The following is a 14,616-nucleotide window of genomic DNA, read 5'->3' on the forward strand; positions in this document are numbered from 1 at the left end:
TCTGTTCAGAGTGCAGAAGAAACAGCCAAGAGTCTTGAGGGAGTTGTTAAGATTCAGTGTGAACACTAGGAGAACACACAGCACCTGTTTCCTATGATACATACCCCCTCGTTCTTGTAGTTCATAAAATGGCCTGGGTTTGGCTCACCTTCCCACCCTGCTTAGTTAGCATCCACCTTGAGAAGCACCTTAGCAGATGTTATATACATGCAAACACACCTGGGGACAAGCTAACACAGCCCTCCTGGTGACAGCTCCGTTGGCGATACACAAAGCAAAGACACACCGGGGTTAGTTAGGCAAAGATGCATCTTTAAGGATTTTCAGGGTATTTGGCTACTGTGTGAATGGGGCTAAAAATAAGCTCATGGCTGGAAGGAAAGAAAAAATAAAAGGTTTTTTAAATCACAGATAGATTTTAGTGCACTGAACATGTATTCTCCAAGCCCGTTGGATTTTTTACTTCAATGCCATTCCACGACTCCGCTGACTCAGTATTACAAACACAAAGTAAATTTGAAGATTTATAACATAGCAACTCTGATCTGTAATGAAATCTGAAATCTAAATGTCTAGGCTAATAGCATTTTAAAAATGAAGCAAATGTTTGTCTGAAATAGGCTACAATTTCACTGCTCTTGCGAAAGGTAAGATTCCTAATTTTTGGCCACGAGCATGCCCATTATGTACAATGGGCACCATGGCCAGAGAAATTATACACTGCAGAAATGTTTTTGTATAAGGAAAATTGTTATCTGGAAACTTTCGCCTCAAAGCACGATTTTGAATGCTATTCAATTACAAATATTAAAAATAATAACATAAAAGAAATCCAGCACCAGATTCAGAGAAATAATCCCCAAGGCCCCTGGGAAGGTTTTAGAGTCTAAACAGGGCCTGGAACAATGTTTTCTTTTTAAAATATTGCTGGTGCTCAGAGAGGACATTAAGGCTATCATCAATACCCACCTGACTGCTGTGCCAGTCTCACAGAAAGACACATCTCATTTCATTAGACAAAATAAAGACAAATCAACTGTAAATTAATGTTCTTTGATTGTATTATATTTCTTCAAAGTTCCCTGTTTTTATTGCCTTGTCCTCATTTCTCTTGTCTTCAGATTTTTCACATTTACACATTTATTTAATATTTTCTCCTTACAAGGTACCTTTCACATAGCTCATTTTATTCTCACGGGAACCAAGTATTATTACCTTGGTTTTTAAAAGTTCAAAAATTGAGGCCTAAAGCACTAATTGACCTAAGATTTTAAAGTGGAGGAAAGAGAACTTAAATTTAATTTTTCTGATTGCACACTACCATTTCTCAGTGGACATGAGATTTTTCTGTTAACCATTTTCTTCCTTCCTCTTCCTTTCTTCATTCCTAAATGCTATATGCTTATTCTCAATGGCCGGTATCAGCTCTGACATCCTCCAACCAGGAACCTATCCTGGAGCACATGCCAAATTTCAGAGGAGGTGCCTCTCCTATGTGCTCCTATAACAAACACTTTGCGTTTCCTTGTGAGAGGAGTCAAGATAGGCTCCTTGAAAACAAGTGATTATGTCTCACTTATTCAATATTGGGATGCAGGCAATGTGCCAGAAATCGAATAGCACTTCCTGCTCAGAAAAATAAAAACCCACCCCCAAAGAGAGTTTAGATAAGCATGTAGAAGAGGCACCTCCTGGTCGGTGGACATCTGAGTTGACACTAGAGGATAAATAAGAATTACCTAGTTGGGGAAAAAATAATAATAAAGAATTATCCAGTTAAAGGGTAAAGAGACTGGGAGGACTAACCAGGTGAGGAGGGGGGAAGAAAAGAATAAAAATAACCAAATAGGAGAAACACAAATACTACTATGCATTTAAAGAAGGAGGCTACCTGCCTATTCAAAACCACTCAGTTATCTAAACCTCACCAACAGCAAATCATTTGATGATAGAAATGTGTTGCAAGGTGTAAAAAAAGAGGGCTCTAAAAACAATTTACCATAGTTTGATAATAGGTAAATTCTGATGATCCTGAATCTCTTTGTAAAGCTACTACTGGAGAAGGAACACTATCTCTCCCTCAACTACACCAGCCCTTCTACCTTGACCTGCCTCGAAAATAGCCTAAACAACACAATCCATCCCCCCATATTCCAGTATTAAATAGATAATAGTACTGCTAGAAATATCACAAATCCTTCCTTTTATCATGAAAGTAAAGAGAAGCTGGCTAGAATAGAATTTTCCTATCAGCAATCTCTATCTGAAACCTGTTTCACTATTAAATTACATTATTTTAATACAAAATATTTCATACCAAGAGACAAACAGAAAATAACAAACATCCATGCACCCACCATTCAGTTTCATGAAATCAGAACATTCTGTCATATTTAACTTTATATCTTTTTAATTTTAATAAAACAGTATGAATACATTTAGAAGCCTGGTTTTATCTCCTCCCTAATATGGCTTTCTGCCTTCTGGAAAAAGACACTAGCATAAAGTTGATGTACTCTTTGTAAAAATACAGGAATATAAAGACTATATAGGATTATTTAGTGGTTTCTTAAATATTACATGAACTATGCATGTTATAATACAGCTGTTGATATACTCTAAAGCCTTGCTAAAACAGGGCAGCAGAGGCCTAATAAACTAGAACAAGAATCTTTGTAAATGCAATTTGAATTCACACATAAGTAGGGAAAACTGGAGGTACAAAAAAATAAACATAAATTAAGAGTAGTAGGTGAGCACTCAAGTTCCAGCTCAAGTTCCACAATAACTGAGACCCCTACAAAGGGACAGCACTATGTATTATGTACTATTTTTCTGTATCTTTGTCAACACTTATAAATCTTAGGTATGTAGGTTTTCACATATGAAAAATGACAATCAGTAACTGACAGTGGTTTTCATTTACTTTTCCCTTGTTACTAATAAGGGTGAACATCTTTTCCTATGTTCATTAGTCATTCTAGCTGCACGACTTGTTCATCACCAAAAGTTCACCATTTCTCTCTTAGGTTGATTTTTGCTTGTTTATTTGGAGGTATTCTTTATATATGCTGAATACTTCTTGGACATACCCATTATTCCCATTAGAATGTCTAAAATTAAAATGACTGACCAGCGGTGCCTGGGTGGCTCAGTCAGTTAGGTACACGTCTGACTCTGGATTTTGGCTCAGGTCATGATCCTAGTGTCACAAGATCAAGCCCTGCCTCAGACTCCACAATGGGCATGAAGCCAGCTTAAGATTCTCTCTCCCTCTCCCTCTGCACCAGCCCCCAACTCTCTCTCTCTCACCTTTCTGAATCAATGAAGGAATGAATAAATACATACATACATACAAAATAAATACATTAAAATAAAAAATAAAATGATTGAACACATCAAGTGTTGTTGAAGATGTAGAGCAACTGGAATTTTCATACACTACTGGCAAGAATGTAAAATGGCACAACCACATCAGAATATAGTTCAGTGGCTTCTTAGAAAGTTAAAATACAACGACCTTATAACATAGCCATTCCATTCCCAGGTATTTACCTAAGCAAAATAAAAGCATGTATCCTTACAAAGAATTGTGCATGAATGTGCATAGCTTTACTTGTAATAGCGAAACACTGGAAACAATCCAAATAACTACCAAAAGTTAGATGAAAAAACAAATATGAATGGGTACATGAATAAATAAACAAACCACGGAATGGAATACCACTAAGCAATAAAAAGAAATCAACTACTGATACACACTACAATATGTATGGATCCTAAAATAATTATAGTAAAAGAAACCAGCCTCCCCCTCAAAAATAGGGTACACACATCATAGGATTCATTTATAAAAATCTGTCAGTAATGACAGAAAGTAATCACTGATGGCCTGGGGTAAGGAGAAGTAATGAAGAGCAGGAAGGAGAGATTACCAAGGAACAGGAGGACACTTTTGTGGGTGATAGACATGTTCATTATCTTGATTCTGCTGGTGGTTTCATAGGTGCATACATATGTCAAAAATCATAGAAGTGTGTACATATGTTCAGTTTACTGAATGTCAACAGCTTGTAGACTTTAAATATGTAGAGTTTATTTTGTATCAATTATAACTCAATAAAGCTGTTCCTTTAAAAAGTTCATAAAAATAGTAAGAAATTGAAGACAATCCGAACCATGCTAGGCTTCTGTCTTCTAAACATATTTTAAAATACAGGCCATGACTTAAAAACAGGCCCTAACCTTCTCTTTACATCCTAAAAATAAGCAAAATAATGTCTTGAGTAAATTAAAATAGTGAGGGGGATAGGCAGCATTAGAGACAAGAAATTATGCTGGAGATATAACTAAGAGTATAAACTGAGAATCCAGGTCTTAAAAAGATTGTTCTTCCTACAGGAAATTCACAGTTAATGTGTTTGCTATTGATAGCAGTAATCAGTATGCCAACATATAAAATTTTCCACTGGTCCAACTCACATGGTTGAGAATCTAGCCCCAACAATCCAAGGCTGACCTAATGAAAATATAATAATAACACTAATCAGCTGTAGGCTTCCTCTCCACTATCTTAATCCATTATCATTCTCATGAAAGGTTGTAATCACTTTTCTTGCTCAAGCTAATTCCATTTTCATGTCCTCCTGCTCAAGTGAAATAAACCAGAAAATCCGTAAGTTCTACTTCATAGAGAGCCAAAACCACTAAGCCCCAACCTAGAAAAAAAAAACCTACATGCAGTTACATACAATTAGCTTCAATGATTTCAGAAAGGTGGTATTTGTTAAGCATTTAAGCCCCCAATGAAAGACAAAAGCATTTAAGTACCTACCATCTCCAAAAATATGTGTCACAAGCCTGATAAGTGTTTGCTTAAGATCAAACTCGATGAGCTTAGTGGCCTCCATGGTATGTGTCTCTTGTTTGTAAGCCGAGCGAGAACTCTGTTCAAAGAGCTGTAGGCTCTCTCCATCCTTTATGCCAGCAAATAACTGTAAACCAAGAGGAATAATATGCATAAATAAAAATAGTATCCTGGACAGCCTACATGAAAAAACATTATGTGGGAATAAATCCATTAAGTCAATGACCATACTGAAATTAACACTCATTTAGTACGGACTTTGAACAAAGCACTATGCTACATGTAATTGAGAGTCTCTAGGGAATTAAAAGATACTGTCCTGATCTTTTCTCATCTCTTCATTTTACTTTGGCTTAACTTACAGTCATTTCCTCAAAAAAGACATTACCCTCAATGCTAGTGTAAATGCCAGTGAATCAAGTTTTCGGACTCTAAAATGTATTCTTGAACATCCTACAGTGTCCTTACAGTGTGACCTGAGACAAAGTAAGAAAGTATATTCCAAGAAATAAATTCTGTAAAGCACACGAAGGCAGAAAGCATGCTGAACTTTGCTTAACCCTGTTATCTCTAAAACTTAGGAAAGAAAATGAAATATAGGTGAACACAAGGCTATGTGTTATGGTAAATAAATTTCAGGTAATGATTTGTATAGTAGAAATAATAACACTAAATTAAGAGACTGTGATAATTAAATAACATATGAAAAGCATAGCATACTGCAATGACTAGATATATTTTAATTATCATCATTATTAATCACATCTCTTATTAGTCATAAGCTGGTTCCCTCACTTCCTTCCTTTAAATAATAAAGTGTACCCATCTTTAACAACAAAGTAAATCTTCACCTGCTAGGAGAGGACTCAAGATGGAGAACTGAGCAAATGAATCTATTGTTCTTAACACCTAATATCCCAAGAATAAAAAAAAATTTAATGTTTTAACAAAAAAAAAATAAGTCAACTGCTATTTCTAGTAATATTGAGCAGAATAATTAGAACCAAGCCTCCTCATAAATCTATTAAAATATACAAAAATTCCTAAAAGCACAGAAGTAATACAATAGAGAGGAATTAAAACTCTACAGGAAAGCACAAAACCAGGGGAAAAAGCATCACATAAGCCAGAGAGAAACACTGAGAATATCTGCATATGCAATGTATCTACTGAAAAGCTGAACATTGGTTATGACAGCTTACCACAGCAAGTCACGGTCAAGTGAAACCCCACAGTGTCTGACCAAATTGCATAATCCAATAAACAGCCCTAAAGGACTTACCCCCATGATAAGGATGAATACAATATTCTTGTACAGACTTGCAGTTAGGAGTCACATTATTTGGGCAAGAGAGAGAATCTCAGGCTGTGAAACTAAACTAAAGCAATCGGAGACTGGTAGCTTCTCTAAGTGTCTAGTAAAATCAAAAGAAAATCTCAAAAAAAGATTCTACTATCCTATAACTCAAACTAGTCCTATTAGAGTGAAGACAATGCAGCTGCCAAAGTCTGTTCTTCAACAACTATTCTAAAATGAGAACAACAAAAAGAGTAAATAAAATTGTTAAATAACACGGGAAAAGGACAATGTCCAAATTTCAAAATGATTATATGTAAAAAAGAAGGAAGGGATGAAGAGAGGGAGCAAGGAAGCAAAGGAGGAAAGAAGGAAGGCATGCAAGTTAAATAATTCCCAGAGAAAAGGAACTATTAAATTCCATCCCACTTTTTACCTTTGAAGTAAGCAAGCACAAGCAGAGAAAATTTGAGGGTAAGAGAAAAAAGGGGAATTGGTGAAGGATTAAGGTTGATCTAAAATACCACTAAAAAGAGTAAGTGACTGTAAGTGTGACAATCCTACAAGTATTCTAAGATATGTGACTAAAGATCACAATGAAGGGACAGCATGACCAATTAAATGTGACAATCCTCAAAATGCATGGTCACAATGGAAAAGAAAAAGATGAAAATAATGAAAGACATCCTTTAGCAACTGAATGGGGTTGCATAAAAATAAAGCAAACCTAAAAACTTAGAGGGTTTATAAAATCATTTCCTTCCCATCTCATCCAAAAAACAAAACAATACAAAATAAAACAAAAAATTCCACTGGAGGCTCTGTACTTTGCTGCACTAACAGAAGAGGGCACCAGGCAACTACAATTTCTTCCAAACCAAACACCCACAAAAAGTAACAGAAGAAGATGAAATAAAGCTACATAGAAAATACCAGAAACACTCAGTACAGCTTAACTGATGAAACTCTATTTTCCCCTTTTCCTCAAAAAGAAAGTCAAGAGGCAGCAGCAGAAGAAGGTAACATAATACTTCAAAACCAAATTAAATACACTAAAAAGCATTTGGGGTTATGAATAACTGCTTGAGTCAGAAACTCAAAAATTAAGAACAAAAATGTATGAAAAACAGGAAGAAATGAAAATAAAATTGATTAAACTCAGAAAGGAAAGACAACAAAATTTTCTTGAAATAGAAGTCTAAATCACGAAGTACATGGTAGAGAAGAGCCTCAGGAAAGATTTAATTAGGAACATTAAAGAAAAGTAGGAAGAAAGCAAGACAAGAACAACAAGGTGAAGAAAGAAGAATCTGAGAGAAAGTGGTGGAAATGGAAGTCATGCAAAGAAGGAATAACATGTATATAATTGGAAATCCCTATAAGAGGAGAGAACACCATGAGACCAGAACTAATGGGCACCAGATAAAATGAGTACTTGAGAAAATGTAGCTTGGGAGGACAAAACACAAGACATATTCTGATAAACACTATCAGACTTCAAAGATGAAGAGGAAAAAAATACCCTAGGCCTCCAAGCAAAATGATCAAATAACTTTGAAGGGCAAAGCAATTAGACTAGCATCAGACTCTTTGAAATAACATGCAGCAGGGCAGCAGGGGAGTCACATTTTCAAACAATCCAATAACAATTAAAAAAAATTTTTAAAAAGAAAGAAAAAGTTATGTACCAAGAATTTTATACCCAGCAACACTGGCTTTTGCACATCAGGTCTACAGAAAAAGCTCTAAACATACAACAACACGGGAAATTTCATATTAATGAGCTGGTGTTTTTTTTTCCAAGATTTTACTTATTTATTCATGAGGACACAGAGACAGAGACATAGACAGAGGGAGAAGCAGGCTCCCTGCAGGGAACCCAATGTGACACTTGATTCCTGGACCTGGGATCACACCCTGAGCCAAAGGCAGACGTCCAACCGCTGAGCCACTGAGGCATCCCTTAATGAGCTCTTTTTAAAGAATTCACTAAAGCATAAACTTTATTCAAGCAAAAGGTAACTGAGAAATATTCACCAAAAACCTACCACATTAATAATGAATAACACATTAACACATAAAATTATAGATCTGAGACTAAAACAAAGTAGAAATAATAAAATAAGAAACGGAAGGAGAGGGAGTAGAAGTGGCAAATGAAAAATACAAATTGGGGATCCCTGGGTGGCGCAGCGGTTTGGCACCTACCTTTGGCCCAGGGCACGATCCTGGAGACCCAGGATCGAATCCCACATCGGGCTCCCGGTGCATAGAGCCTACTTCTCCCTCTGCCTGTGTCTCTGCCTCTCTCTCTCTCTCTCTCTCTCTCTGTGACTATCATAAATAAATAAAAATAAAAAATAAAAAAATATTAAAAAAAAAGAAAAATACAAATTGGTTACTGTATACATGACAGGTAATAGTTAAAAAACACCTTTAAAACAAACTAGTAGGTTAAATAAGAAAATGGTGAAATGAGAGTATTTAAAATGATGTAAATAGAACAGTTACCATTAAAACAAAAATATGAACCTTTCTAAAAGGCAAAAAAAATTAATTCAAAGGCAAAAAACCAAAATAAAATATATTTGGTGGAGAAAGAAATATGCTGAATATAAAGTAATTCATAATTACACAATATTATGACGGAGTTGAGACCAAACATATCAGGCATATCACTATGTGTGAATGGACTTGATTCACCTCTTAAAAGGAAAAAAAAAGAACAAAAACATTAAATTTGATAACAAAGCAGGACCTAACTATATGTTGTTTATAAGAAACACATCTAAGACAATGTTAAAAGTAAGAAACAGAGTATAACAAGCAAATAGTAACGAAACATCAAGCACAGCAATCATGAAATCAGAAAAGGTAAAATTCAAGCAAAAAACAAAAACAATAACAACACTAAACATGAAAAACAAGACATTAATTCTAAAATTTTCAAATCATAATAATATGCAGGGCTTATCAATATTTATAAATCAAATAACACAGTAATCACACTTATTTTGAAAAATCCATAGGAGATGCAAAAGACACACTTTAAAACACTAATACTGGGAGAATTTAATACATTCTTAGGATAAAATCAAGTACACAAAATTAACTAAGAAGACAGAAGGCCTAAACAACATAACTAATAAAGGAAATAATATAAATATCTTACTACTTGACAGTATAAAATACATTTTCATCTCAAGGAGCCAGAAAACATGAACAAAAATTGATCATATATCAGTTTTTAATAAAAAATATAAGTATGTTCCATAAAGAAGAAAAAAGTGCGTCTCATAATAAGAAATAATAAGTTACATTTCTACCCCAATACTACAAACTGAAAGTCATTAACAGAAAAAAAGAAAATATACACGCCCTTCTACATGGAAATTGAAAAGGAAAAAGGAAAAAGTTTTTCAGGAAACAACAGGACAAAGTGACAATTATCCAAATATATAAGGAACTTTTAAGAGTTGACAAAACATCAAGAAAAAAGGGAAACGGGATCCCTAGGTGGCGCAGCGGTTTGGCGCCTGCCTTTGGCCCAGGGCGCGATCCTGGAGACCCGGGATCGAATCCCACATCGGGCTCCTGGTGCATGGAGCCTGCTTCTCCCTCTGCCTATGTCTCTGCCTCTCTCTCTCTCTCTCTCTCTCTCTCTGTGACTATCATAAATAAATAAAAATTAAAAAAAAAAAAAGAAAAAGAAAAAAGGGAAACATATATGAACATATAATTCACCAAAAAAAAAAGATAATGACTCTTAACACGTGAAAGATATTCAGAAGAGAAATGCAAATTAAAACAGTATGACATTAGAAAAATTAAAACTCAAAACACACTCTTCTGGTGGGACCTGTGAAAACTCATACAGAGATTGTTGACAAAAACACAGAAATTGGTAGAACTCTTTTGAAGGCAAATCTGGCAATAGCTAACAAAATTACATATGCATTCACCTCCTTACTCAATCCTCCCACTTCTATTTACCCTGAAGATAAACCTCCAGAACTAATACCTATATTCAAGGTTTTCATTGTAGCATTGTTTGTAACTACAACATATGGGAAACAAACAAACAAAAAAAATGTCCATACAGAAGAGATAAGTTAATATATGATCTATCCATCATTGGAGTATTTTAGAGATAGGAGAGAGAACGAAAATCTCTCTGAACTGATTCTCAAGGTACATTGCTAAGTGAGAAAAGCAAAGTGCAAAAAAAGCATATATCATTTATCAATTATAAGAGCACCTGGGTGGCTCAGTCAGTTAAGTGTCTCCCTTAGGCTCAGGTCATGAACTGGGGGTCCTAGGATTGAGGCCCCATTGGGCTCCCTGTTTAGTGGGAAGCCTGCTGCTCCCTTTTACTATCCCTCTGTGCAATCACTGTCTATCTTTCTCTCCCCTTCTCACTCCAAAATACATTTAAAAAATCTTTTAAAAAACCAATTATACTTCTTTCATGTAAAAAAAAAAAAAGAAAATACTAAAACATACACAGATCTGTACATTTGTATAAAATAAAATGAACAAATAACATCAAAAAGATGAACCTAAAGAGGTTGATTTTGTAAAGGAAATCGGGTGGTAACAGATTGAAGACTGAAAAGAATCAGTGAAAGGGAATGGAGTAAAAAGAAGGAGGTGTTGGGAGTGAGGATGAGACAGGAGTAACTTTTTGAAGTAAACTTTTTTGTATACTTCTGACTTTTAGAATCACAGGAATGTTTTACCTACTAAAAAAATTACAAATAATCAGAACTCACCCAGATATGGCGAGAACTTAAAGCAGAATACCATGAGTAAGAATAGAGCTGCTTCTATTCTTAATAAATGACGCTGACACACACTGAAGAGGGTAGGAAAAAATTAACCAAAGTAAATTTGAAAAGTGATATTCTAACTATTTTCTTAACAGAAAATAACAGCAAATATATACCAGCATGTAATTTTTTTCCACAAAAGTATATGTCAACATTTCTGAAACTACTCAATGTTCATTCTAAAACTGAGTAAGGAGAACCAGGTTATTCACTCACAGTCCAAAAACAAAAACATGAGGAGAGCTAGAAAGACTCATGTCATCATGAAACGGAAGTATCCATATAAATTCATATTTTCTACATATACATTGATTAAAACAAATAAAAGTACATGTACATATATTTTCTGTCCATTGAGGGGAATGAGAAGCAATGACATCCCAATAGCAATATTACACTCAAGCCTGGGATTCTAAATACCATTTTTCAATAAAAAAGCAGGGCCCCTTAAAAAAATGAATTGATTCCAGGGTTGGGACGAAGGAAGCACACCATGAACCCAAGATACGACGTGGGACTCAAAAATGATGAAAACGTGTCAAAAGAAACAGGAGACTAGTGGAAGGGGCTCCCACTGGCCAACGGGGGGGGGGGGGGAGGGGGGAGGGGTTAGCTGAAAAGTGAAATAAATAATTCCAGTAAGGCGATATATAACCGATAAAATAATTACCTACAAAGTCATGCTGATATAATTAATTGAATAAATATATGGGAGAAGGTAAAAGCCTTCCTAAAAATAAAATTCTACACAACAGCTTTATTTTTTTTTTTAATTTATTTATTTATTTATTTATGACAGTCACACAGAGAGAGAGAGGCAGAGACATAGGCAGAGGGAGAAGCAGGCTCCATGCACCGGGAGCCCGATGTGGGATTCGATTCCGGGTCTCCAGGATTGCGCCCTGGGCCAAAGGCAGGCGCCAAACCGCTGTGCCACCCAGGGATCCCTACACAACAGCTTTAGAAGAAATGATGGATAAAGAAAATGAACATCTGGCTCTAAAGTTAGTGGGGCTAAATATAATGAGAAAAAGGATATTTACATAGCTTCAAAGTATCCCTCCACAAAAAACGTATTAGTTGCAAGGGGAAGAATAGTTACTTCATGGTGCAGAAATCTAGCAGATGCTATCTTTACCAAGTGATCAAAATTAAAAATTATACGTATCGACACCATGTGGCTTATAATACACAAATAAAAGCACAAGTAACTTATACCATATTACATGAATACAGTCACTGACCCCAAAATAACTACACACACACACACACACACACACACACACACACACAAAATCAGCATATAGTACTTAATATTCCTATAGATGAAAATAAAGCTGTTGTTTTTCCATAAATGAGTACCACTCTAAGGACACATTAATTAGAAAGAAATGTGGAGAGCTGAACACTAAGGTGAAATGGAAAGGAACATTTCATCAGTAATGGTACAAAGGAAAAAGGAATGTGGTACTCTTCATCAAAATGAATATCCAGGTAAAAGATGTTCTCCTCACAAAATAAATAACTGATAGAAATGTAAAAGCCCCAGGTTCCAAAAGATACCTTTTATAGTCCACTAAAAGTAAAAATTCTATTACATGACCTAGCTGGCTAATAGAAAAGAACCTTTTACTCACAATCATGCATTAAAACAAATGATCAACACAACATCAAGTTATTCAACTAGGAAAAAAAAGTTATTCAACTAGAAAAGGAAACTGGAGCTGAGTGGAATTACTTTGGTGTAACTACCAAAACACATGAAATGGGGGCCCGCAGGGTGACTGCCCTGCTCTGTGTCCACTCCAGAAGATGAAGGTCAGCCTTTTTATATTTATATATTTAATGAGGTAAAACGGGACATACAGCTTTTAGGTATACAACATTATGACTTCAAATATGTATAATTGTGAAATGATTACCAAAACAACTTTGGTTAACATCTACCATCACACACATTCACAAAATGGTTTTTTCTTACGATGAGAAATTTTAAGGTCTACTCTCTTATCAAGCTTCAAATATACTATACAGTATTATGGTCTACTGCCACCAGGCTGTATATAACATCCCCAGAGCTTATTTATCTTATAATTGAAGTGGTAACCTTTGACCACCTTTTGCCCATTTTGCCTTACCTCCTAACCCCCCGCCTCTGGCAACCAACAATCTGTTCTCTAGGAGTTCAGGTTTTTTAGATTTCATATATAAGTGAGGTCATACACTATTTGCCTTTTTCTGACATTCCACTAAGCATAATGCCCTCAAGGTCTGCATATGTTATAGGAAACAGCAGGATTTCCTTTGTTTTTATGGCTGGGCGTGTGTGTGTGTATGTATACACATCTTTTTTATGCGTTCATCATCAATAGACCCTTATGGTGATTCCATATATTGACTATCGTAAATAATGCTGCAATGAACATGGGGGTACAGATATATTTCAAGATAGTGATTTCTCTTCCTTTGGGCTAATGCCTGGAAGAAGTGGGACTGCTGGATCATGTGGTAGTTATATTTTTAAGAGAAAACTCCATGCTATTTTCCATAGAGACTATTCTAATTTATATTCCCACCAACAGTGCACAAGGAATCCCTTTTTTCCATATCTTTGCCAACACTTGTTAATTCCTGTCTTTCTGACAGAAACCACTGTAATAGGCATAAAGTAGTATCTCATTGTGGCTTTGCATTTCCCTGATGAAAAGTAATGTTGATTATCTTTAGATGTATCTGTTGGCCATATCTATGTCTTCTTTGGGGAAATATGTATTCATCTCTTCCTCCCATTTTTAATTGCCTTTCTTTAAATTGACTCTCATGGGATCTTTATATATTTTGGGTATTAATCCAAATTAATATTTCTCTTTTGGATCATTTATTACTAGTGTATAGAAATATAACATTTTTGTATATTGATTTCTCACCCCGCAACTTAACTGAATTTATTAATTAGTTAAGCAGTTTTTTAGTAAGGTCTTTATTAATATCATTTTTTTTAGTAAGGTCTTTATTAATATCATGTCATCTGCAAATAAAATAGTTTTACTTCTTGCTTTCCAATTTGAATACTATTTTTTGAGTCTAATATTACTGTCTAGGACTTCCAGTAATATAATGAATAAAAATTACAAGAAGAGGGGATCCCTGGGTGGCGCAGAGGTTTAGTGCCTGCCTTCGGCCCAGGGCGTGATCCTGGAGACCCGGGATCAAATCCCACGTCAGGCTCCTGGTGCATGAAGCCTGCTTCTCCCTCTGCCTATGTCTCTGCCTCTCTCTCTCTCTCTCTGTATGACTATCATAAATAAATAAAAATTAAAAAAAAATTACAAGAAGAGTCATCCTTGTCTAGTTCCTAATCTTAGGTAAAAAAAAAAAAAAAATGCTTCCAGTTTTCCATCATTGAGCATGTTAGCAGTGGGCTTGTTATATATGGCCTTTTATTACATGGAAGACACTCCCTCTCTACACAGTTTGTGAGTTTTGTTTGTTTGTTTGACCATAAATGGATGTTGAATTTTGTCAAATTTTTTTTTCTACATCTATTGAGTTCTTATGAATTTTATCCCATGTTATGGTGATATGGTGCCTCAGTTTGATTTGCAGGTGTTGAATCCTCCTTG

At 35.3% G+C, this 14,616-nt stretch overlaps 1 protein-coding gene across 6 annotated transcripts in view; it reads right to left on the minus strand.

Moving 5' to 3' along the window:
• The window catches only part of FARS2 (phenylalanyl-tRNA synthetase 2, mitochondrial), a 499,388-nt gene that overhangs the window by 330,710 nt on the left and 154,062 nt on the right, over positions 1-14,616 (minus strand). For all 6 annotated transcript variants that reach the window (XM_072813848.1, XM_072813845.1, XM_072813846.1 and 3 more), the window contains one exon: positions 4,835-4,994. In XM_072813848.1, the coding sequence (XP_072669949.1) occupies positions 4,835-4,994 (160 nt within the window). The remainder of the gene's footprint in view (positions 1-4,834; positions 4,995-14,616) is intronic.

This window comes from Canis lupus, chromosome 37, assembly GCF_048164855.1.
Source record: "Canis lupus baileyi chromosome 37, mCanLup2.hap1, whole genome shotgun sequence".
Lineage (NCBI taxonomy): Eukaryota > Metazoa > Chordata > Mammalia > Carnivora > Canidae > Canis > Canis lupus.